Genomic DNA, 26,162 nt, shown 5'->3' with positions numbered 1-26,162 from the left:
TGATAATGTATTGTTACAATTAAAGTTTACGATGGTCAAACAACAATCAGTTGGATATTGGATCAGTGATTAAAGTGATTTAATAGTTTCACATGAACTCCACCTTTTTATCGTTTTGTGTTAAGAATTGAATCAGAACTTTTCCTCTCTCTCTCTTTAGAATCAAACATCCACCCATCTCCTGGAAAGTTTGCTAGCTCTCTCTCTCTCTCTCTCTCTCTCTCTCTTTTTGAATGATAAAATGATAATGATGATGATGATAAGCATCATTATCTTCCTCCTCATCATAAAACAATAGTGTAACAATTTAAAATCAAAGACACAAATAAATATCATAGTCCATTGAAATTGTGTCAAAAAAAACTGCAACAAACTCATTACCGTTTTCAATGGTTCCTCAACTGATATAAAAGTAGTAGCAACTTTTTCATCTTGAAATTACTTCACAGTTTTCTAGTATATGAGGCTCATTCAATTTTATCATCATCATCATCATGATTACATCTTATAACCTTGGTTATTTTCATGGTATTTTAACTTACAACCACTACAGAACCATTGAAATGATGATCATGATTCATTCAAATATCCACTCTTGACCAATAACGCCTTTATCTGGTTCCACTTTCAGATTGAAAACTTTTTTATTTCCTTTCCTGTTGTTAATCTAATACCTTTTCAAGTAACACCAAAGGAAGAGATAAAGTGAGTGAGTGAGAGAGAGAGAGAAAATATAAGAGATAGAATTCAGAATTTGGAATCAATTTAGATTGGGAAAAGATATTCAACTCACAGGAATCTCATTTTCAGCATGATTCCAACATGATGATGATTTTCATGGTGAATGTTAAAGTTAATTGATTGATTTTTTTCACGCTATTAAAACTTACGCTTCAATTTACTTGATTTACCTTTGATTTTTTTTTGTTTATTTCAACACCTTTTTCAAGTTTAATCTTAATTGCTTGTAATTAAGTTTAATCATCAATCATTAACACCTCACATTTACTGTAACAATTTAAATACACACATCTATTTATAGTATAACAATTAACTTTATATCTACATAATTATATTGATATTTTCATGAGTAAGTAAACGATAATAATAAATTATATATCTCTGTTGATAGTAAATCATATTTACCTGATTAGCTTGTTGTTTGCTTTTGTTTCTGATTAATTGATGATTACTATTAACTATGTGTGTTTGTGATAATTTACATGTAATTGTTGTTAACATGTAATCATCATCATCATAATGATGATAATAATATAATAACAATAACAATAACAATAAAAATCAACAATAACAATGATACATTTCCTATTAGATGATTGAAAATAAATGTTAACCTTATTAATGGTTAACATTTGAAATGCCCAAACATTAATGTTCAATTATATCATGATGATGATCATGTTTTATATCCAGTGTTAGATTAACATGATACTAATCCATTATTAATTCTAATTCTCTTTTTAAATTGTTGATTATGTTAATGATTAACTGATTCTCCTTTATTCCTGATACATTGGATGAAATGAAGAATCGACAATCGATTACCAATTTAATTTCTGTCTCTACCTTTTCCATCAGCTGATTAAGTGATTGTTGATTATTTTTTATCATGAAAATGTACAAAATTTTCATCATCATGGGCGTCAATTAATGGTAATCATTATGATTATCATGGTGATGATGATGATGATGGAATGATGTTGATTAATCTAATTATCATTGTTTGATGATTAATTGACACCATTAGGTGTGGCTACGATTCTGATTTAATCTATTGATTCATATTACACAATTACTATTAACCTTTACCTGGTTTTTTCTTGTTGTTTTTAATATCAAAATACTGAAAGAACCAAATTGATAAATAATTAAATAACATTAATATAACATTGTTAATATTTAACTAACTATCGTGTCTCAATTCAAATAACAACAATAGCAAATCAATCAATCAATCAATCAATAATATATTAGATTATCAATATATAAGTAATATTTAACTAGAGAAAACAAAAATTCAAATCAATATCGATCAGAATTAATATTTCAGTTAGTTGATAATATTGAGAAAATGATTTTATTTTAAAACTTTTTGATATAATTAAAGTGTCATTTAGTTTATGTGAAAGTTTTGGTTAATTTTTAGTCAAATGAAAGTAATAATAGGAAAAGGTTATCATTAAATTGTTGAGTAAATTGAGTAGATGATTAACAATTAAGAATTACCTGAGAATCTGAATGAACAATTTATCTCCCACCCAATTTAGTGTCTTACCCTTGCGATGATTATCTCGAAGATGAAAAGGTAAAATTAAACAGAGAAAACAACAATTTATTTGATTGTAAAAGTTTCTCTCTCTCTCTTTTTTTTTGATCATTTTGATAATAATAACACAACGACACTTGATTTGATTATCATCATAATCATAATCATCATCAATTCAATTTCTAATCAATTTGAAACCACACCCAATAGAAAAGATTGGGAGAGATAAATCTGACTCTTTCTCCATCATTCCAACATGATGATTATGATGAAAAATGATGATAATCTTTTCTTTTTTTTTCGTTGTTCCTTGTATTCCAATTGACTATCAAATCATTTCCTTATTTCTCATCCATTATCATCATCTTGTCTCTCTCTCTCTCTCTCTTCAATTCAGATTCACTCAAGTCCTTGTCTCCTTCCACATCAGTTCCCTTATTTCCAGGATTCCCTGGAGCCTATGCTGGTTACGCAGGGCGTGGTGGTTATCCAGGTTACCCTGGTTTCGGGTATCCCTTTGCAGGTATGACTCTCAATCAACTACAAGGGATCTGCATACCTTTGGACCATATCAACAATGTGCACGCCGCCGCTGCCGCATTACAACAATTATGATAAAACGTAACTAGGCCAAGTGTAAATTACACAAACACACACACACACACAAAACAAAACAAAAAACACACAACACAAACATACAAAACCCCACACACACACACACACAAAAACACAAACACAAACACCCAAACAACAGACACACTTACAAGAAAACAAAAGTCTATACACACACAGTGAATCAAATTAAATCGCAATTTATTAACTATGCAATTTGCTGTTTTAATTGCAAATGTTCAAAGTTGTTTCCTCTTTTTCGAAGTGAAAAAAACCCAAAAAAAAGAGAAACCCAAAAAATCACCACAAACAGTTTTCTTTTTTCATTAATTTTATCTCTCTTATTGATCTACTTTTATCTTTCTCTTTCATTATCTTCATCCTCTCATCTTCATCCCTCATCTCTCTTTATCTCTCACTCTCTCTCTCTCTTTTATCATCTTCATCTTCATCCTTATTAATAATTATCATCATCATCATCCTCTTCTTCTTGATCATTTGACAACAACAACATAAAAAATTACATGAAAATCAACCAAAAACAAAGAGATAACAAAAAAATCAATCGATTATCAATTACAAGGCTATAAAATAATTAACATGGAAGAAGATTTAAAAAAAAATCTCTCAACAAAATTAACAAGCAATACAATTACCATGATTTGCCTAATTGTGATTAACTCAATTACTATTATTTATATGATTTATTGATTAACTTTTCTCTCTCTCTCTCTCTCTCTCTCTCTCTCTCTCCTTTCTTTTAATCAATATGCTGAAAGTCATATATAATTATTATTATGATGATGGTTAACAATACAATTTAAATTAAATCAACAAACAAAATTGTCAACCAATTGTTCAATGCAAATTATAATCAAATCATTAAATCTCATCAAAAACTTTTCTGTCTTTCTGTTAATTGTTGTTGCCTCTCTCAATCCATTGTTTAATTACATATACAATTGGCTTCACAATTGAATTAAATTGTAAATTGTCAATTTAACTTCTCTCTCTCTCTCTCTCTCCATCCTCATCCTCATCCTTATCCTCCTTCATAATCATCAATAATTAAACTTAAATTGTTGATATAAATCATATTTTTCTTCATCACTTTTTCTTGTTGCTCTCATGTTAGTCCATTGGGATTTGTGTATATTCACATGGGCAAAGTTAATTGTTGTTAATCATTTGATTATTATCATTTAGATGACAATTTATCTCTCTCTCTCTCTCTTTCTCTTTCTCTATCAGTTGATTAACCTTAATTTTTCGGTTGATTTAAGTCGATGATAACAATTAATATCTAATAGATTATCATGATGATGATAATTAAGCTTAAGAAAAGTTAATCATTAATATTATTAAGATAATTTCAATCAATCTTAATGATGATTAGTTTTTGATCATCATTATCACAATTCACTGATAATAAGTAACCAAACTTATTGATGATAATTAGGGTTTAATTAAAGTCTAACCAACAATTAGAGGTAAACCTAATCATCATCATTAAAATTATCTTACTAATTGTAATCATGTCGATAAAGTTAATTAATAGGATTAACATGAATAAAATCATTAAATTGTTGAATAAGTAATCAAACCAAACAGGAACAAAAAAAAATAACAATAACAATTAACATGAAAATTTGATTCTGTAAAATAGTTGAAAACAATTAACTAATCAATTGTTGATTTACTGAAGAAAATCATTTGGGTTAATTTGAAAGTTAGTTAAATTAGAGGAAGAAAAAAAATGTTAAATTGTTATAATTTAATTAGAAAGAGGTAAAGTTAATTGTTTCGAGTTAATTACAAAGGAAAACGATATTAAAATAATAGAGAAAAAATTTTTTTCTCTTCATTAACTTTAACCGGAAGAGCAAAGGAGTTCACTCGGAGTGATAACCAGGGAGTTTTTTAATCTTCCTCTTCCTCCATCTCCTCCCTTCAATCATCACACATCATCATCATCATCTTCATCCTTAAAAGTCATTACAATTATAATGATAATGATAGAAAAACGTAAATTAATCAATATCATATCAAGTTTAATCTTTTACTATTATTTTGTTTTCCTTTTCCAGTTTTCTGTTGAGGTTAACCTGAACTTGCTGATAATCAACTCTTACATTTTAACCCTAATTGTATTCAGATAATCACCACACCCTTTAATCATCATCTCTCACCATCATCATCAAGTTAAATATATTCTTAATCATGATCATTATCTTTCAGCTGCTTTTGTATTCATGTTAATATGTAAGATTTTGTTTTCTCTCTCACTCCCTACACACTTCTTGTTGTCTCTTCTCATTCAGATAATATTATCATCTCTGAATTAAATAGTAATAAATTTAATTTGATTTTCTTGAAACCGCAAATTTTGTCTCATCAACATGATTGACATTTGAAATTTTTTTCCTTCTCTTCATCTCTTTCTTTCTCAGAATCATGTTGATAAAATTGATCAGAACTTTTTCTCAGAACTTTTTTTTTTCCAGAGACAAGAAGAGAAAGAACTTTTTTTTCACTTTCGTTTCTCTCGATTTTTCTCTTTCTTTTTTTTTTTGATTCTTCCAATTGATCATGATGATGATGATGATGATTTCGATTATCATAAACAAATGATTATTAGAGTAACTGAATTTCGCTCTCCCCCTGAAAAAGTTATTCAGAATTCACAATTTGTATGAAGAAATGAAAGCGAATAGAATTGAGAAGATGAGAAAGAATAAAAATTATAGCGAAAAAATTGTAATATAAGTTTTTCTTTTTTTTTTCTTCTTCTTTTCATTCATTTCAACGGTTTCATCTAATAAGGATTTTGATTCATTTACTATTCAATTGTTGAGGATGATGATGATTCCCTTGATTGTTACAATCTAACGATTGTTAACTTTTAATCTTGGTTAACTTATTGAATTGAATTCACCCGAAAGTCATCAAACAATCAATGACTAAATCACAATCGTAATCATCTGTTACTCTGAAATAAGTAGTAGAAGAATGAGAAAAAAAAATCTAGAAACAATTAGAATCAATTTCTGATTCAATTGCTTTTCTCCTTTTTTTTTAGATTTTTTTCTCAATTCATTCTGATTCCAAAGGGATGAGGATGAAACTCCAGGATGAAATCATCATGAACCATTTAAACTTTCCTTGAATACTTATACTTATATTTACTGTGATTCAATCATGATCATGATCATCCTCAGGCAAAGTTACAACGAAACTTGATCCATCTCTGATGATAATATAATGATATCGCCCAAATGATTCAAATATTTTATCAGAATCATTGATAATATCATTATGATGATGATATTGAACCTTGTGTTGGGTGATGGGGATGATGATTGTATTATTATCCCTTGTTGTGTATTATCATGATTCAATTAAATTGTGTAACCATTATTATGGTGTAACAATTAACTCGTCATAAGTTTTGCTGAGAAACAATTAAGGTTGTAATTAATATGGCAAAAGTACATTGGGTAGCACATTGTTGATCTGGTATGTAAAGAAAAATAAAATAAAACCAAATCATCAAAATAATTAACTCACAATTTAACTAACAATTAACCTGATTGTCAACAGCCGTTTAAATATATTTAACAATTAACTTTCTTAATGTCCAATGTCCATCATAATTGTTGATTCATTAAGTTTTTTTTAGGTTATCACAATTGTCACCCAATCTAATCAATACGTTTAATCAAATTGTCCAAGAAAATATTGATCAACTAATCTAATTGTTTACAGGCAATTAATGTATTAACAACCATTGGAAATAATTTAGATTAGATTGAAAGAAAAAGCTAATTGTAATGATTATGTATTAATCTGCGTTAATTATAGATATTTTTTACCGTTAATTACAATCCTAATTAGTTAATTGTAGGTTTTCATTGTAGTGTAAAAATTTGTTTCATGTTTTAATTTGATTAGTGATTAACTTTTTTTTTTCACTCTTTTTGATGATTATGATTTAATTTAATTTCTTCTGTTTGATTTTTACATAATTAGAAGGAATTAATTTAATCTTATTTTTTTTCGTTAATTTTTTTTCTCTCTCTCGTTTAAATTTGTTACAATTACAATTAAATCGAAACGAACTTTAAATTTCCTTTGGACCTTAACGATCTGGTCTTCGATTTCCTTGACCTTAGGCTTCATTTCGGCCTGGTATCCAGCTCCGGTCACAAGTCAACGTAGTTACGTTAAATCAATGGAAACCTCAACGGACTCAATTCGACAGGAATAGAGAATAAGAGAGAAAGAAAGTGACAACAATTAATCCAAACAATCAGTCAACAATCAAGTGATTAAAACGAAACAAACAAAAACTCACAAATATAAGACAAACACACAATCAAAGGATTTCCTTTATTATTTATATATATCAAGATGAAAAACAAAATATTAATAATAAACAAGCAAACGAATGGTGCAAATATCATATTAATTAATTATATACAAAAAAAAATTGATTAATGACCAAAAGTTAACAATTAACTTTACTTGAAAAAAAAACTCCCTGTCAAAAAATCAACTGATTGTATTTTATTTTTTTTCCTTGTTGTTGTATGATGATGCTCATGATAATATATATTAATGGTGACAATTAACATTGGGGTGTACAGTTGACAAGACTGACGACAAATGCAGATGATTATTATAATTGTTAATTGTGATGACAAGATGATTTATCATTCGTTAAAATGGTTGCTCTCTCTCTCTCTCTCTCTCTCTTTGATAATCTAAACAATTTACACGGTGGGTTGAATCGTAAATGTTAATTTTCTTGCTCCAACCTTAATTGTGGGTTAACCAGAATTGATATCAATGATCATTCTGATGGTGTTTTAGCCTTAAAATCCTTCAAATCAGATCCAAAGTTTTCCCACTCCACCCACTCACCTCTTCCTCTGTTTCCTCCTTATATCATTCCTTTTACATGGAGGGAAAAAAATCAAAGCAAGAAATAAAATCTCTCTCTCTCTCTCTCTCTCTCTCTCTCTGTCTCTTTCACTCTCCATCCTCATCCTCATCCCCATCATCAGGAATCTTACCTTGTCGTGATGATATTTATCACCAAGCAAAAAAGAAAGACAGAAAGAAAGAAACCATTTTGCTCATCATCATCATCATCATCATCAGTTGAGGCAAAAAAGGCTAATTCATTTAATGATAGCTTACAATCATCATCATCATCATCATCTAACTGATAACAATATAATCATAATTTAATAATAATGGTAATAGTATTAACATGATAACAACAATGATATTAATACAATGTAAAAATTGGTTGAGAATTGAAAATGAGACAATCAAAAGCCAAAGGAAAATATAATTTGTCGTTATTATTATTAACTGATTGCGTGATTTAATCACGATGGTCCAACGACAATGAAGGAAAAAAATTAACTTGATATATATAATATTTCCTATTATGATTGTGATTATTATTAATATCATCATGATCATGATCATTAATTTAAGGTGTAAGAGATACAATAACAAGAAAATCAATCGATTAACAATTAACAAAGTTTATTATAATTACTATTACATGGACTCACCATGATTTGTCTAATTGTGATTAACTTGATTACACTAAATCATATGTACATCATCATTTGATATGATTTATTGATTAACCTTTTACCTCTCACTTTTCATTGTTAATCAATAGGGAAAAATAATTGTCACGATGATGATGATGATGATGGTTAACAAAACATAAACAATTAAATTTTTGTCAACCAATTGTCCAAATTATAATCAAATCATTAAATCTCATATCATAATAATATCAAATATAAAAGTTTCTATCAACTAATTTAATTGTTTGGATCATCTCTCTCTCTCTCTCTCTCGGTTAATTGTCTTTGTTCACCACACACAATTAACCACAACAATTGAATTAGATTGTTGTTCACAATTGTCAACATTACTCTCATAGCCACTCAGGATTATCTTGAAACGATCAACATGATGATCAATTTTATTTTTTTTTTCTTCTTCTCATTTTTGAACAATAATCATTTCCATTGGTTTATAAATCACATTTTCCTTTGCATATCATTCAAAAGTAATGATATCCTTCAAAAATGATCATTTCAAATGTTTCATCATGAAAATCACAGTTACTATCATCATCTAAATCATATAAATATATGAATTTATTGACATGATGTTTCATTTCCCTTTGGAAATGATTGGACATGATAATAAGATGAAACTTTTACTCTTCCTATTCAGAATCGATTGACTCTTAACATGATGAAAAAAATTATTCTTCAAATTTTTCTCTCAATATATCAACAAGCTCTTTCTTATTATCATCATTTTCATCTTCATCTTCATCTTAATCTTTATCATCTCTCATCTTGCAATTTTTCAATATCATATCCCAATCAAAGTTTTCAAATATTCCTCATGATTGATTGTCAATAAGTAAAAAAAAAAGTAACAGTTCTGAGATAAATTTAAATTGTTCACTGATATAGTTATTATAATGGTGACAATTTGATTACAAATAATATTCATACATTTGTATCAAGGTGATCATATCATAAATCGTATCAATTTCAGGCAAATCAAAATGGCGGAAAAATGTATTCATATAAATAATTATTTCAACGATTACCTGGTTATTCAAACTTTAATTGCTTTGCTAATCACTGGTAATTTGGTTGGTAATTAACGGAAGAAAAATGTTATTAAAAGCTCAAAATTAAATAGAAATTGATATTAGCAGCAAAAAGCTTATTCGAATCAAATTAACCAGAATATTGATCAACTCAAATTGTGGACAAAATTTGCAACAATTAATTGTAATTCTTAAGAGCAAATTGCTCATTATAATCAATAAATTTATGGTAATAAATGGACTACCTATTATGTTTATTTAATTAAATAATGTCCCAGAAATTAAAGTTATCTTTACATGAGAACGTCTTAGATTTGATTAAATCTTATTATCAAACAATTGGTGAACAATTTAAATACTGTAGATGATTAAATATATAAATATAAATGGTTATTGATTGGGGAAAATTTTACATTCACTTGTAATAGTAACAATAGATTAACTTAAAAAGATTTAGATTAACAGTTAAGTCTAATTGTTTCACATTGTTTAAAGGATTATCACAATTTAGATATCAAGTAACTCTCATAGATTTGTAGATTTATAAATATTTTATATATAAATTAAATGTCGATTAAGATTGTAGATTTGGCAGATTAAATTTTATGATTAATTGATTGTCCTTGTTTGTTGTTACTCGGCAAACCAAACACTTTGATAATGATTATCGTCAATTGTATGATAAATATGAGCCTCGCAATCAAGGAAATCCATGGCTGCCTGGAACTCAGAAAGTGAAACCGTAGGAAATGAATTACGAATTTCTGACCTGGATAATCCTGGATAGAGAAAAGAAAATTAAAGCAATAAGAAAAAAAAAGAATTACAATTTGTCACAATTAGTGTACAAAGTATTAAATAGAAATCGGAAAAATTGTAACAATCAAACTTACCCTCGGGTTTTTTACACTGAACGAGTAGATTTAAAATGCTAGACTGTAAACCACTAAGACTCAGGAAATCACCAGGACCCTTTGAATTATCGGTAACCGATTCATTTATTTCACTTGTAGATGGACAAGGAGTATCATCTATCATAGCTTGACCTTCAGTTTCATTAGGATTAGTGGTCACTTCGGTTGTGTTATTATCGGTTTCGGTTTCGGTTGTATTATTATTAATTGTAATGTTTGTGGTTACATTTTGATTACTAATGCCACTGGTATTGGGAACGGTTGGAACTTTGAAAATCTTATTCTTAACTTGTCTCAATTCAAGTGAATCTCTAACAATTTCACAACAATGTATCGAGATTTCATTAAATTCAGTTATCGGGGACACAGAATAAACAACAAGACAAGGTAATCCATTGGTTTCCATTTTAATTTTACCAATAAATTTACAATAATCACCTTGATTTAAGATATTTGAATCAAAACGATAACCACGGTAACAAATGACTTTTAAACAATCAATATGAGAACCATCATTTACCTTAATAGTAATGTAAGTATCTTCCATTGATTTATCAACAATTTTACCAACCAATTTAACCAAACCAATTAGATGTTTATGAACAATTAAACCAATTGAAGGGACAAATAGTTTAATAATCTGGTTAACCGAAACACTTAACAAAGGAATACATTTCGATGAACTTATGGTTTCATTGATTCTATTAGTGGTTGGATCTAAAAGCGATGATTGTGGAATCCTCAACATGATTAGAACAATTAATTAATGAGAATGAGAAAGATAATAAACAATGTTAACTAAAAGAAAATGAAATTAACGAATAAATTTAGTTTAATTAAGCCGCTTTTTTGTTGTTCTTTTAAAAGAAAACATATGATTCGGTCGAATTTAAATTTGCCGCTTCTCTCTGATTGGTCGACCTGAATAGCCTCTCATAAGCTTACACATCGGCTTAAGGAATCTGAGAGTTAATTTAATGTTCACTTTGTTAATTTGATTTGGTAGTTTTAATTTAGTTTCTATTGTGATTAAGTAAATTTTGATTTGGTGTCTGTTTGGTTGGACGTTTGTTTAAAGAAAAAGGGTTAACCATGTCGTCTAATCTTGGTAAATTGTGTCTTCTTTTTATTGTTTGTCTATCATTTTCTTTTTCCTCTTCAGATGAATCTTCAAATTCGGGTTCTGGTGAACAATATCAATTCCAGGCTGATATGAATCGAATGATGAAATTAATTATCAATTCTCTTTACAGTAATAAAGAAATTTTTCTTAGAGAATTAATTTCTAATGCTGCTGATGCATTGGATAAAATTAGAGTTCTTGCTTTAACTGATAGAGATGCTCTAGAATCAAATACTGAGCTGTCAATTAAGATTAAGGTTGATAAAGATAATAATTTACTTCATATAACTGATACTGGTATTGGTATGACTAAAAGTGAATTGATTAATAATCTTGGTATTATTGCTAAATCGGGTACTTCAGAATTTTTGGAAAAAGTCAGCTCATCTAGTGATATCTCTGTAACCGAGTTAAATGATTTAATTGGACAATTTGGTGTTGGATTTTATTCCGCTTTCCTTGTAGCTGATCGGGTTGTTGTCACCTCAAAGTCAAATGATGATACTGATCAATACAGTTGGGAATCTGATTCTGCTTCATTTACTGTCACCAAAGATCCTAAAGGGGCTACATTAAAACGTGGAACCCAAGTTACCCTTCACATCAAGGAAGAAACTAAAGATTTCCTTCAAGAGGAAACTTTAAAATCTCTCATAATCAAGTACAGTCAATTCATCAATTATCCAATCTATTTATGGTCAAGTAAAACGGAACAAGTTGAAGAACCAATTGATGATGAATTAACACCCGATGATGCTGTTAAAGAAGGTGAAGATGATAAAGAAAAGGAGATTAAAGATGAGGATGATGTTAAAATTGAAGAAGACAAAGAAGACAAACCAAAGACAAAGAAAGTTGAAAAGACAATTTGGGAATGGCAATTAGTTAACACTGCTAAACCAATTTGGACTCGAAAGTAAGTTAAATTAATTCTCTACTCTTTTTCCATTCTAATCAGAATACTAAACAAATTGAATCTTGTTTTCTTTTTTATATTAATCTTTAGACCCGCAGAAATTACTGATGAAGAGTACAATGAATTCTATAAATCAATTACTAAGGATACTCAAGAACCTCTTGCCAAAATTCATTTCATTGCAGAGGGAGAAGTTACTTTTAAATCTCTTCTTTATATTCCACGTGTCCAACCATCAGAATCATTTAATCGTTATGGAACCAAAACCGATAATATTAAACTTTATGTTCGACGTGTTTTCATTACCGACAATTTCCAGGACATGATGCCAAGTTATCTAGCATTTTTACGAGGTTTAGTCGATTCGGATGATCTTCCGCTTAATGTATCCCGAGAAACTTTACAACAACATAAGCTTCTCAAGATAATCAAGAAAAAGCTTATCCGAAAAGCATTGGATATGATTAAGAAAATAACCGGTACCGATTATGATAAATTCTGGGGTGAATATGGTACCAACCTTAAACTTGGAATTATTGAAGATACTTCAAATCGAGCTCGATTAGCTAAATTGTTACGATTCCAAACCTCTGGACTGGAAAAGGGTAAATTAACCTCTCTTGAAGAATATGTTTCACGAATGAAACCAAATCAAGAGCATATTTATTACATGGCGAGTTCTAATTATGATGAGGTCGCTTTCTCACCTTTTGTTGAGCGACTTCTCAAAAAGGGTTATGAGGTTTTATACTTAACCGATCCCGTTGATGAGTATTGTATCTCAGCTTTACCTGAATTTGAAGGTAAAAAATTCCAAAATGTAGCCAAGGATGGACTTAAATTGAACGAATCTAAAGAGAAACTTGAAGCTCTTCAAAAACAATTTGAACCACTTACCAAATGGCTTGAGGGCACAGCTTTAAAGGATAAAATCTCGAAAGCATCAGTATCTCAAAGGTTACACGATTCACCTTTCGCAATTGTTGCCAGTCAATTTGGATGGACAGGTAACATGGAAAGATTAGCCAAAAGTAACGCTCATTCCAAGAGTAATGATGTAACTCGTGAATATTATTTATCTCAAAAGAAATCACTTGAAATTAATCCTCGACATCCATTCATCAAAGAAATGCTCAGACGAATTGAAAGTGACCCTGAAGACCCAATGGCCAAAGATATGACATCGATCATGTTTGAAATGGCAAACCTTGAATCGGGTTACATGTTATCCGATCCAATCTCATTTAAATCTAAATTAAGAAATTTACTCGGTGAAAAATTGGGTGTCGATGAATCAGCCATAGTTGAAGAAGATGATTTTGAAGATGATAACTCAGATTTACCAGTTAAATCATCGGAACCAATTGATGAAGATCAACTTGATGACCATTCGGATGAACATTCAGAGCTTTAAACAAAAATTGAATTTGAATACTTTTAGTTTCTCATTTTGATCTTTTGCAATCCCCTTTTTCTATTCATTCTTTCCAACAACAATTAACTTGTTATAATAATAATTTATTGTCATTAATTTACAACAATCAACAAACAACAAAACAAAAAGGTAACACCCATACCCACCTAATTATAGATAATTCCAACAACAATTCCCTAATTGTAAACTCTTCAAGCAAAAATACTTGTGTCACAAAAGTGTTTCACTTATCCTACAAATGAATTGAATACACATGACAATTAATCACCGGTTCTCAAAATAAATTACATGCAATTTTTACCTAATCAATTGTAGTTAATTTCTCTCACAATGATTATCGTCATTTGATATTCTTTTAATTTTTAATATTAAAAATCGAATCGAAATACAAATTTTCTATGGAAAAACATTCAAATCTTATTTTCGTAATTTAAATATTCAAAGTTTTCCCAATCGAAATGGAACAAATTTAAATTGTTGACATTTAATTGAATGATTAAGTTGATTGTGCGATTTTCTCAGGAAAAATATCAGGGAACTGAAAAAATCCATTTTCTTCATCACTTCGAACCTTCTTGAGTAAGTTGAACATCCAAGTGAAGTTCGAGGTTTCTGATTGTTTCCTAAATTGTTTTCGTCAATTCTGATTCTTATTTCATCTACAGTCATCGACAAAAGTTTACGGACAAAATCAACTGATTGAAATTCTAGTTCTGGTAGAAATGAATTGAAAATTTTTTCACAAATATCATATTCTCGGATAATATTTTCATAATTGTATTGCATTTATAAATTAGTTGACTAATTAGCTAATTATTGCTTTGAAATCAAATAGTCCATCGACTAATTTAATTGTATAATTACTTTGTATGAATATTTGTCTATCCATTGTAATTATTAATCTAAATGGGTAACAAATTGATCTATGATTAGATTGTTTCGTTGTATCGATTTTCTTTGAACGTTGAAAAAAGTTTTTCATTTGAATTGTTATTTCTACGAAAAGTTGCCTCGTTGATAAGATAATTAATTACCTTACAATTAATAGAAGAATTGACGTCATTTGAATATGAATCTATTCTCTTGTTTTAATTAGAATAGTTAATTAACGAGAAGAACTCGTTTTCTACAGTTACCTTTTATTTGGAATTGAGTATCTCTCAAAGTTAATGATTTTCTATCCATCGAAACTATTTGAATTTCTATTGATATTTAATCGATTCTTAAAACCAAATTGAATCAAAGTTATCCCTTGAGGCGATTCTTATGAATATATTAACTAAACAATCAAAAGCTTTTCATAGTTAGAATTCACTAATTTCATTAATTTGGACACTAAAGGGACAACAACTCGACGATCCATCTGAAAGGTTAATATTGACATTTGTCTCTGTCAACGACTTGATATGTAAATTTAGTGTTGATTGTTGTCAACAGGTAGCAATGATCTACACACAATTAACTAATTGTAAATCGAATTGGTTGGAATCAATAAAAGAAAAATCAATCTAAGATGTTCCAATTGGTGGAAGTTCATAATGCATAATCGACTTTCTCCTTGTCATCCAATTTAAATTTTCTCTTTCGCAATTGGAAGATAAATTTATCATCAGATGCTCACTTTTCTCTCTCTCTCTCTCACACTCATTCACTTTCATACTTGCTTATCTCCTGATCTTCATTGATTATTTATCATCATGTTGCCTTAGTTATGCTTATGATAATTACTATGGTTTGACAAACTAAATCAGTTTGTCATGTTAACCTTTTTCATTATTATGTTTTGATTTGATTGTTTCCTAATATTGACCCATTGTGATGGTCAAGGTGTTGATCTGATTGTATCGAGAATGGACTTTATGAAAACCAAATTAACTTTGTACATTCTACCTCATCGTAGGCGTAATTGTTTAATCATCTATTTAATTTTGTTAATTCTCTTTGTAACATTAGTTGTACACAAAATTTATCTCACAACGCGAACCTGGACTGAGGACGATTGGTTTAAATTAAGACCCACCGGTGGAATCATAAATTATCAACATGATTACCTGATCCAAAGTGAACCCGCTTGTGATGATTCAACTCAACTTGTGGTGTTTATATTTAGCCGACCTGAAGCCTTTTCCGTCCGATCTGTTTTACGGAAAACTTGGTTATCGATGGGACCTGAAGATCACTCAGTGGTCTATAGATTTATCCTTGGATCCGTTAAGGATGAAAAAACTTCCGCCCAGGTTAAAAAAGAGTCCCAACAATTTGGTGACATAATTTTAGATCAAACTTTTTCCGATTCGTATCAACTACTTGTCCTTAAAACAATTTCCATGGTCAATTGGGTTACTAATTATTGTCCAAATGTCGACGCCATGTTGAAAACCGATGATGATTCCTGGATAAATGTACCAAAGTTACTTGAAATTATACCAACTCTTAAATCCGGTATTCATGGTCATGTTTACAGATTTTCAGGATCATCGACTGACCCTAATGACCCTTGGTATATGCCACCGGAAACTTATCCGTTTGGACATTATCCCGATTTCACCAGTGGCTCAGGCTACTTGTTGGTTAACCATGGTACCCGATTGTTCAATAAGCTACTCAAAACTTTGTCCACGATACGAACAATCTGGACGGAAGATATTTTCCTAACTGGCCTGGTCGCTGAAAAAGCGGGAATCCATCGGTACCACCATGAGGGATTCAATCCAACCAAAGTGCCCACCGATCAAATTTGCCACTACAAACATCTAATATCCTCTCATAAGCTTAATGAATATGATTTGTCCCAAATTTACACTTCGCTCACTGATCCTAATTTGAATTGTTGACAGTTAATTAAACAACTTTTTTTCTATCTCTCTCTTTGCCTTTTCAATTTAGCTCAATCAAATTAAATATTTTCTCATTGTAATAAAAATTTAATTAACCTTAACAATCGTTAATTGTTGTCTCCTTTTGTTGACTCTTCCAACAATTTATTGTTTGATGAGTTTTTATATTCTCAGTGGATGATGATGATTAGCTTGAAAGCTACTAAATAACAGTTACAATCAATTTAAAAATGCAATTTAGTTGTTCATCGTTGAGACAGTTAAATTAACTTTATGACAACCTGTTGATTTTCAACACTAACTTAATCAATTTCCAAGGTTTTCAAACAATTTACAATCAAATTTGCAAAAGATTGACAATATAAATGATTTTGATCAAATGAATGAAAAAATTTTTTATCAAAATTTATCGATTATAATTGATTATCAAATATTTATTATAATCGATACAAGATATTGGTGTTAATTGTTGTTGATTGTTTCCAAGAGACATTTGATTTAACAGATTAAAAGTTAATTATTGGTCCATTTGATTTTTTTGTGTGAGAAAAATTTAAGTTGATTGTTAACATAATACAAAGAGTTTGAAAGAATCTCAATTGACAATCGATTGGAAACAATTAAAGATCAAAATTAATATTAAAGACCAATTGTTAATTGTCATCTTCTTTATCATCTTCATGATGGAAGATATTTCTTCATGAATTTTGCTCTTCTTTTGCTTCTTGGAACGTTTCTCTTTCCTTTGTTTGAAATTAATCCTCTTTCATTTTGTGTTGATTTTATACTCCAATTGTTTATATGTTTCATTTTAATTAATGATAATAACCAATTGTAATAATTATAATCATAATAATAGTAATAGTAATAAACATTCATCTATAGATGGTGGTCAAGGCCTCAAAATCATTGAGATGGACTAGTAGTTAGATTACTAATATCCCATATCTACAGAAAAGGGGAACAAAATGATTGATTAATATTAATTGTTATCGTCATTTCTAATTAATTAGCAAATTTACCTTAATAACTCTATCGGTACCGGAGGTCATTAAAAGTGAACGAGACTCATCCAGATCCGTGTGCATCATTGAGTGTTTAGTATCATAAGAAGTTGCCAACGATTGTAAACTAAATTATATGATAGAAAAATCAATAATAATTACGAACAATGAAATTGAAATTAACGAAATTAAAACTTACTCTTCATCTGCGATACAACTTTGACATTCATCGCAGATTCTTACTCGAAACTCGAACCCCATGATAGGAATATTACTTCTATTGCTACTACAAGAATCACAAACCGCTTTACCACAGCGACGACAATGATGCTAGAAAAACAATCGAAAGATAATAATTAATAAAGGTAGACACAATTAAGAAGCTATCTAATGAGGTGTAAGAATATAATTAAGAGCCAACCTGCCGTAAGCCGATAGTCTTTTGGTCCAACATCGCTTTTATATTCCAGAAAAATGGTCGGGAACAACGTTGACAATAATCGCTTTCTAACCAATCAGGAGTCTAAAATAAGAAACAAAAAAGTTGATTAGTGACTCGACTCTTTCAAACTAATTGTTAATTATCTTTCTTTAAATTTGTTGACACTACCTCTCGTCTTTTAATGTCCATCCTCCAGAAAACAACTTTAGAGTCTTCACTTGAAGAAATCAAAAGTTTGGCTTGATTGGCAAAACACAGGGAGGTTATTTTACCGCTACAATTAGACAGGAGAAAAAGAAACAAATAATTAACAAATTGTAAAATAATTATCAACAAGAGATACTCACTAGTGTCCTTGAAGTTCATAAGCTGTTCCTCTTTTACCACCAATATCCCAGCAAATGATAACCTTATCATAGCTTCCAGAAAATAGCATTTGCTTTTCTGGATCCCAGGCAAGGCACCGAATGGCATCACTATGACCTTTCAATGTTGTTATTGGTTTATAACTATTTTCCTCCAATTTAAGCATAGTAATTTGGCCAGTATGATCACCGATAAAAGTGTGTTTTGACTGTACATCGAATCTGTTGACAGAAAAAGAAAGTGGAAAGAGATTAGGAAAACAGATTCAATAAGATTCGAACATGATAAAAACAAACTTACTGTAGTGCTGTGCACGAAGAATTGAACTGAAATCCACCAATTCTATTCCCTGTTTCTGAACAATGCCAACAAAAATATTTGTCTTTAGATACACTTAACACCCATTCATGGAATACGGTGAATATAAGTCCAGTAACACGCTCATTATGAGCGATATAATTTCTTTTATGTGTTATTCGGTTATAATCATCTGCTACCAGGAATTCAGAGATGGAACCATTTTCCATTCCAACGAAAAGCCTTTTGGTTTCATGGTTAAAGTTCATTATGGTTCCAGCAGCTGAAAGAGAAAAATAATATTCACAATTAGAGAGTAATTAAAGTTTCACAGAGTTGATAGAATGAAGTTTAGAAAGTCCTAAATAAAAAGAGATTTAGAAGTAAGATCAATCATTTAAATTCTCAATTCCATTCTTTAAATGATAGTAATATATGTTATCCATTCAAGAGAATCATTTGAATGGATAATTAGTAGAGCAACAAGTTTGTATATGAACGAGGAAATTAGTAAATCTACTAATTGTCATAACAAGAAGAGGTACTTAGTTCAGTAATGAACATTTCTGACAGTTAGGACAACGAAAATTTCATCATTGTGATTAGAATGATAACCTTTTCCTTCCCAATATATTGATGCTCATTTTATATTCACTGATTTCATCTTAAGTAATTGTAACAATTGAGCTTTTAAGGGATGAAAGAGAGGTTGTGATTGTGTGAGAGAGAGATAGAAATGGAAGATAAAATTTCCTGTGACTAATATAATCATGAAATGATATTTGTATTAGAAGCAACGTCATCTTTGTTGGTGTTGATTTTTTTTGTGCATTAGAAAGATGAGAAAGGAGAGAGAGAGAGAGACTGAGATTGTAATGGATGAATTGAGAGTGAAGATGATCTTTGGGTGTTTCTGGAAAGGGCTCGACCAAATATGGAACTTTATTAACCTGGCATTCGATGACAAACACTTGGCCAGTAATGTCCAGCATCTCGTTTGAGCCAAATCATGACACTTCTGTAAACAAAAAGAGAAGACAAATTGATAAGATTAGAATTGTAATTATATGTTTACATTGGAAATTGAAGTAAACTCAATAGTTGATTGACATTTACTTGAATTTTTAAAGAGAAAACAAAATTGATTACTAACTTATCTTCACCAGTGCTGATCACACCTTCTTCATTTTTAAGCAGAATAGCAAAATTAACGACATCTTGATGTCCTTCAAGTTTGGCTACCAATTCAAGTCGCTTGTTGGATGAAGCACTTCCAGGGAAAGGTCGTATCTCAGCTGTCATTTTCTGATCGATTGATGGATGATGAAGACAATCAAATTAGTGAGATTAAAGTGTTTTGTTAACAAGAGAGAGAGAGAGATGAGGAATAGAATCGGAAAGGGTAATCAACAATAGATAATTGGGGAATGAATTGTTATAATTTATGATGATAATTGTGGTGAAATATTAGTAATTGTTTTGATAACGATGGTGATGATAAAGAGGAGAAAAATAATAACAACTAATTGTAACACAATCAGAGAGAAAGAAACAATAGAAGGTGAAGAAAATAAATTTGATCAATTAAATAAATCACAGAGTAATTAATTAAGCTGAAGGTAAGTAATTCCACAATAAGTGGAACATAATTATCAATGTTTTGTACAATGTATCCAGGTAAATACTGATGGCTAATCAACCGGGAAGGTAAAGGGGAGTACAATTTAAATTCAGTTATTAGCTAATGTTTTGCAGCTTGGGTGATAATGAAAGTAAACAACAGAGAAAGAGAAATAAAAAGAGGATGAAAGAAAGAGAGAGAGAGAGATGATGATGACAAATAAAGTGAGATAAAATCTCAAACAAGATTATGATGAAAGATGAGAATAGAAAAGTAAAGATGAAAATTCCAATAGTAATTTTGATGGAGAATTTGTAACAATAAGAATGAAAGGAAGAAAAACTTAATTTAAAGAACAAAAAATCTAAAATAATTAACACCACAATCTAATTGAAAGACTTTAATTAATGTAATCAAAATGAAAGAAAAACAAAACAAAATTTTGTTTTGTTTTCAAAAAAAATGTTTACCAAAATTTGGCGCAATTTTCGAAAAAAAATTCTTTTCCATTTTTAATTGATTCTAATTAATTCTAATTGAGAAATAGGTTTTATTTTTTTCGTTTTAAATTGTAACCGTTGTAGGGAATTTAATTAATTGACAATAAATGGATAATATCAATAGTATTTGTGAAAATTCAATGATTAAAGTTTGAAAAGTTTTGTAAAATTTTGGGCAAATTTTTCATTGTTGACGATTTTAATTGTTACTCGTTTAATTAATACATCCTAATTGTTTACCAGTTTCGATGAAGGCATTAACGGCTTTGTTTATATCTTCTTCTGTATGAGAAGCTGATATTTGTACTCGAATTCTGGCCTTTCCTTTTGGAACAACCGGATAACTGAAACCGATCACATAGATTCCTTGATCTGTGATGAGAGATGAAATTTTAGTTGCAAGTTTTAATTAACTTTGATTCCGTTGATAACTTACCTAACATTTTATCGGCAAAAGTAGAGGCCAATTTTGCGTCAGCCAGAAAAACTGGACAGATCGGATGTTCATCACCAAGAATCGTGAATCCAGCGGATTTCATTTGCGATCTAAACGATTGTGTCAACGAAGCCAATTTTTTGGGAAGATCAGAATTTTCCGTTAACATATCAAACACTTCGGAAGCTGAGGCCACAACTGGCGGGGGAATAGAGTTCGAGAAAAGGTAGGGTCGAGCTCTTTGACGAAGTAAATCAATCAACTCCTTAGGTCCAGTGGTGTAACCACCCGCTGCTCCACCCAAAGCTTTACCCAATGTCGAGTTGATTATATCAACGGAACCGTTGAGGTTGAAAAATTCCTCGGTACCTCGACCAGTTGACCCAAAGAAACCGGTGGCATGACACTCGTCAATAAACACCATAGCTCCATACTCTTTGGCAAGAGAGACAATCTCACCTAACGGAGCAACATTTCCGTCCATACTGAAAACACCATCAGTGGCGATTAACTTACGACGAGACCCTTTAGCCGATTCAAGGTGATTTCTTAGATCGTTCATATCTCGATGTTTATATCGATAACGTTGAGCTTTACACAAACGGATTCCATCAATGATCGAGGCGTGATTAAGTTCATCGGAAATGATTGCATCTTGTTCACCCAGAAGAACCTCGAATAGTCCAGCATTGGCATCGAAGCAACTTGCGTATAAAATGGCATCTTCTCGACCATGAAAAGCGGCAATTTTACGCTCCAGGTCACGATGAATATTTTGTGTACCACAAATGAATCGAACTGAACTCAATCCAGCCCCGTAGTCTTTTAAAGCCGTAATCCCGGCCTGAACAACTCGTGGATGACTCTGATGAAGAGAGAGAGAGAGAGTGATGAATTAGTTAGATAATTAACAATCAATTGAAAATCTAATTGTCGATACTCACCGAAAGACCGAGATAATTGTTGGCACAAAAGTTAAGAACCTTTTCCTTTTTACCTTCAATGTTAATCCATGAATTTTGTTCACTTGTTATGATTCGTTCGGTTTTATAAACACCCGATTCTTTAATTGTTTCCAATTCCGAATCTAATGAAGATTTCACCGAAGCCCAAGCATGAAGATTATGACGACAATCAACTAATCCACAAGATCCACTTCTAATCAGTCCTGGAGAAAATAATTAGTTTCAAATTGTAAACAAACTCAGCAATCAAACATTCACTTACCATTGGATGTTTTTGGAAAACTTAACAATCGTTGATGAAAATTTGTAACGATCTTTCTGATGATCATGTTTACCTTTTAATTGCTCATGTATTACAATTAGAAACAAATAGATTTACATGTAAACTGATTGTGAGTAAACAATTAACTCAGACAAGAAGAAGAAAATAATTCAAGGTAACTAATAGAGTTTACTGTTGATCAGAAAAAAAAGAAACAATTTCTTATTGGTTTTCGTTGGAAACTTTTTCTGGTTTATCAACTTTTCCAAACGAAGGGAAAAAAACAAATTCAAGATTATTATTAAATCATCTTCCATTTGATTAATCATCATAATGATGATTTACCTTGAGGCAAGATGATTAAAACCTTAGTAACAACATAACCATTTAAATTGACCATTCAATTGATTCTCAATGTTAATTGTGTTGATCAGATGATTTTAAATGATGAAGACAAAATTTTGAGATTTGAATTTTCATTAAGATTAGAATTGTTTTCACTTTAATTGTATCAATAGGTTTAGATTAAAATGATTAGATTTGCGAAAGGAAAAACAATTAAGATTATCAGTTAATTTTCACAGTTATCTTGTTGATTGTTTACAATTAATTTGGAATCAAACATTTAATTATCCATAAAGTTGGTTCACGAATTATTCCAATACTAATATGGAGACGACTTAATTCAAGTCCACCATAAGAGTCGATTATTTTAATTATTGGACAATTAACGAGTTCGTGGGATAATTTACAGAATTTAGAATCTTGATCAGTTGAAATAATCGTGTTCAATGGTTGGATTATTGTTTCTCCGTTCGATTGGCCTGAAGGATGCGATCGACAATTCAAATTGAAAAATGAACCATCGACACGGTCAAGTATAAAATAGATCACTTTAAAGTCAAAATTTTGTCCATCATTTTTGGTCCGTTTGTTTTTGTTTCGTTCATTTGAATCAAATTTATTGTGATACTTTTGTAATCGTTGATCTTTAATTGCCAATGTGTAAATGTCGGACGATGTATCGTAGGTGATGCCGTTTATTTGAAGGAACCGAGTGTAACCCGTTTCGACTGTGCGTTTACCCAAGTAAACACCAATCTCCTGAGGCTCAATTAGCGGTAACTCTGTCTGTTTAATGTGCTCATTAAGCCAAGCAACGGCTTCCCCGCCAGGGTAACAATGACAAGTAGTGGACGCATAATAAAACACAGCGATTGCATTGGCGAGAAACTGAAAGGTCACTAATGCCGCAAGAACTGACCCAAAGTGTGAAGCCTCACTATGGATTATACTATCAGTCTCAATGGGAATCCGTTTTGGTCTAATTGAGGTGGACTGGTCATCCGATGTTTGATCATCTCGATGTGTGTTACAAGTTGTCACACTTTTATGGCCTGTCAAAGCTTTTCTCAGGCCACCACGTCGACGTAAAAAATTGGTTGGTGAAGATTGAATTGGTTTTCGTACTCGCGGTGATTGATTAAGTTGTAAATGAACATCTGATGTTAATGGTGTTTCTTCAGGACTTTCCAGTGGTGAGGAAGAAGCCGTTGATGTGTACGGCGGTGGTCCCAAGGCCAACCATTCGGCCGGAGCTAATGGTTCGTATAAATTAACTGAATCATTTCTAGATCGGTCGATTGTAATATTATCCCAAAATGAATCTCGATTTTTTTCCAGTTTTTCTTGGTCGTCCATCTTTTTCTCTTCAGCTTCGAACTCTTCCAAAGAAGTGACCTGATATCCAAGTTTCCGACGTATGAGATAAAGTAACCAACTTTCCGTGTGTGGTTGCAAGGTGAAAAAACGATAGAAACTAATGGCGATCGCATTAGCGGCACAGGTATTCAATAACGGGTAACAATAGATGACCAGGTCAAAGTCCTTGTAGTTGCACAATGAGCATAGTACGAGGTAAGAGTAGGAAACCATGAAGGCACTTTTAATGCATCGTCGAGAGGCAAATGGTACAAATATTATGCTGAATAAAAGGTATCGAGGTAGTGCAATCAAAGTGTACCAGGTGAGTGTTGAAAATCCGAGATCGATTGTCGATCTGTTCAATAGATCTTTGAACAGTTTCGATTGAGACCAAACGTACTCACCCCACATGTACGAGTCTAATAAACTCGTGGTAATAAATGTCAAGTACGAAACTGACGCACACATGATGATTGACCTTCCAAGGGGCATAGTTTTCCGAATGACCAGTGAATAAAATACCATTGGAATAAAGAGTAAAATTGTCACCGAGTGAAAGCCGACAACAGTTATTGTGGCCAAGGCAATAAAGGTCATATTCCGTCGGGAAAACCATGAAGCCGTTGTGACGAGAACCATAAACATTGACAAAGAATTGGGTACAAGTCGAGATAAATTGAAGAGAAAATAAAATTGGGACATCGTTAAAAAGGTCAGTACACTTGTTGTATGATGGCCAAATTTTCAGTCACAGAACTACAATAAATAGCGAAACCGATTAAGGTCACAATGGAAACGCTTAGACGGGTCATCGATTGTAGAAACAATTTATCAAATGTCCGCTGGTAAAATGACCAGGGAAGAGTAAAGAAACTTGTAAGATAAGGTCCAATCATCGATTTGTGATCAGGTTCTAATGGTACGAAAAAAGAAAATGTATTGATCGATTATCGATTTGGTGAGATAATTAATTACTCGAGTAATTTTAATTAACTTACTTGGATGATCTTTGTAGTCCCAAGTCCAACCATCGTAATCATAATTATGGAAATTGTTGATCGGCTGTTTGTTGAACTTTAATTTCAACGGGAATTGTGGGTCAATACTAAAGTCAATTGTTCCATTGATTAGTTTACTCGCAATGTCCAAAGCTCGAGGTATTCCGAGAAAGGTGAAGTCAAAGATCACTTGGACATCGAAATACGATCCAGGTCCAGTGTAAGGGAATAGAAAAAGGTAAACAAAGGTCAAAACGGTAAGTCCAAAAAACTGAAGTCCACGAGAAGCGATTAAAAAGTTGACGATAATTGTCATGATTAGAGAATTAAAAAAGATTAATGATTAACTGTAATTAAAAGTGATTAATGTTGTTGTCCAGGTTAAAAAGGTTAAGGGTCAAGTGTGGGCAAAAAATTGAGTCTTTATTAATACCCTTTCAAGAGTAACAATCAACTGATTAATTTGATTGATTTGCAAATCAAATCAAAGTTAAAATTACAATAAGTTTAGTTTACAACAATTAGTTAACCAATTACATTAGATTGTCATTGAATTTGAATTTTAAGCAGGTTAATCAATGATCAACAATCAATTTATTATTCAGAAACAATTTAAATGTTTTAAATATAAATCAAAATTAACAGTTAATTAATTAGCCAAAGTAATTAAAGTAACAAAAAAAGTTTTCTGAAAACTTTTTCACTTTCAAATTTTGATCAATCAATCAGTCAATTAATTTGATGATTTAAAATATTTTCTGCTCTTAAATCAATTCTATTGA

At 30.8% G+C, this 26,162-nt stretch overlaps 7 protein-coding genes across 8 annotated transcripts in view; 3 read left to right on the top strand and 4 right to left on the bottom strand.

The window, feature by feature from the left end:
* Window positions 1–7,678, top strand: part of LOC128389125 (RNA-binding protein Musashi homolog Rbp6-like) — a 35,640-nt gene extending 27,962 nt beyond the window's left edge. Inside the window, exons 9-11 of one of the 2 annotated variants that reach the window (XM_053348647.1) lie at window positions 2,289–2,326; window positions 2,685–2,810; window positions 7,072–7,678. In XM_053348647.1, coding sequence (XP_053204622.1) covers window positions 2,289–2,326; window positions 2,685–2,810; window positions 7,072–7,173 — 266 coding nt within the window. In that variant the 3' untranslated portion in view covers window positions 7,174–7,678. The remainder of the gene's footprint in view (window positions 1–2,288; window positions 2,327–2,684; window positions 2,811–7,071) is intronic. The other variant, XM_053348648.1, reaches the window with a different exon arrangement.
* A 2,105-nt stretch (window positions 7,679–9,783) lies between these two features.
* Window positions 9,784–11,304, bottom strand: LOC128389126 (replication protein A 32 kDa subunit-like). Its single transcript, XM_053348649.1, has 2 exons — window positions 10,454–11,304; window positions 9,784–10,339 (listed from the first exon to the last, which is right to left on the bottom strand). The coding sequence occupies exons 1-2, from the start codon at window positions 11,220–11,222 to the stop codon at window positions 10,194–10,196; spliced, it is 915 nt and encodes a 304-aa protein (XP_053204624.1). The 5' UTR covers window positions 11,223–11,304; the 3' UTR covers window positions 9,784–10,193.
* A 132-nt stretch (window positions 11,305–11,436) lies between these two features.
* LOC128389124 (endoplasmin-like) lies at window positions 11,437–14,253 on the top strand. The gene is made up of 2 exons (XM_053348646.1): window positions 11,437–12,513; window positions 12,604–14,253. Exons 1-2 carry the CDS (start codon window positions 11,567–11,569, stop codon window positions 13,925–13,927), a joined length of 2,271 nt encoding a protein of 756 aa, XP_053204621.1. The 5' UTR covers window positions 11,437–11,566; the 3' UTR covers window positions 13,928–14,253.
* A 1,382-nt stretch (window positions 14,254–15,635) lies between these two features.
* On the top strand, window positions 15,636–16,889 carry LOC128389021 (beta-1,3-galactosyltransferase 1-like). Its single transcript, XM_053348528.1, has one exon. It carries the CDS (start codon window positions 15,799–15,801, stop codon window positions 16,780–16,782), a length of 984 nt encoding a protein of 327 aa, XP_053204503.1. The 5' UTR covers window positions 15,636–15,798; the 3' UTR covers window positions 16,783–16,889.
* A 301-nt stretch (window positions 16,890–17,190) lies between these two features.
* On the bottom strand, window positions 17,191–20,899 carry LOC128389018 (WD repeat and FYVE domain-containing protein 2-like). The gene is made up of 9 exons (XM_053348526.1): window positions 20,048–20,899; window positions 19,845–19,912; window positions 18,898–19,177; window positions 18,579–18,818; window positions 18,400–18,505; window positions 18,211–18,312; window positions 17,989–18,119; window positions 17,808–17,916; window positions 17,191–17,733 (listed from the first exon to the last, which is right to left on the bottom strand). The coding sequence occupies exons 1-9, from the start codon at window positions 20,194–20,196 to the stop codon at window positions 17,692–17,694; spliced, it is 1,227 nt and encodes a 408-aa protein (XP_053204501.1). The 5' UTR covers window positions 20,197–20,899; the 3' UTR covers window positions 17,191–17,691.
* A 146-nt stretch (window positions 20,900–21,045) lies between these two features.
* Window positions 21,046–22,943, bottom strand: LOC128389017 (2-amino-3-ketobutyrate coenzyme A ligase, mitochondrial-like). Its single transcript, XM_053348525.1, has 4 exons — window positions 22,679–22,943; window positions 22,396–22,619; window positions 21,452–22,316; window positions 21,046–21,387 (listed from the first exon to the last, which is right to left on the bottom strand). The coding sequence occupies exons 1-4, from the start codon at window positions 22,743–22,745 to the stop codon at window positions 21,230–21,232; spliced, it is 1,314 nt and encodes a 437-aa protein (XP_053204500.1). The 5' UTR covers window positions 22,746–22,943; the 3' UTR covers window positions 21,046–21,229.
* A 202-nt stretch (window positions 22,944–23,145) lies between these two features.
* LOC128389015 (uncharacterized) lies at window positions 23,146–26,033 on the bottom strand. Its single transcript, XM_053348523.1, has 2 exons — window positions 25,381–26,033; window positions 23,146–25,295 (listed from the first exon to the last, which is right to left on the bottom strand). The coding sequence occupies exon 2, from the start codon at window positions 25,082–25,084 to the stop codon at window positions 23,285–23,287; it is 1,800 nt and encodes a 599-aa protein (XP_053204498.1). The 5' UTR covers window positions 25,085–25,295; window positions 25,381–26,033; the 3' UTR covers window positions 23,146–23,284.
* Window positions 26,034–26,162: the final 129 nt, after the last annotated feature.

The sequence above is a fragment of the Panonychus citri genome, unplaced genomic scaffold (assembly GCF_014898815.1).
Source record: "Panonychus citri isolate SS breed McGregor unplaced genomic scaffold, ASM1489881v1 Contig00104, whole genome shotgun sequence".
NCBI classification, from domain to species: Eukaryota; Metazoa; Arthropoda; class Arachnida; order Trombidiformes; family Tetranychidae; genus Panonychus; species Panonychus citri.
The sequence above is the reverse complement of the archived record's forward strand: the minus strand, read 5'-3'. Positions and strand labels throughout refer to the sequence as shown.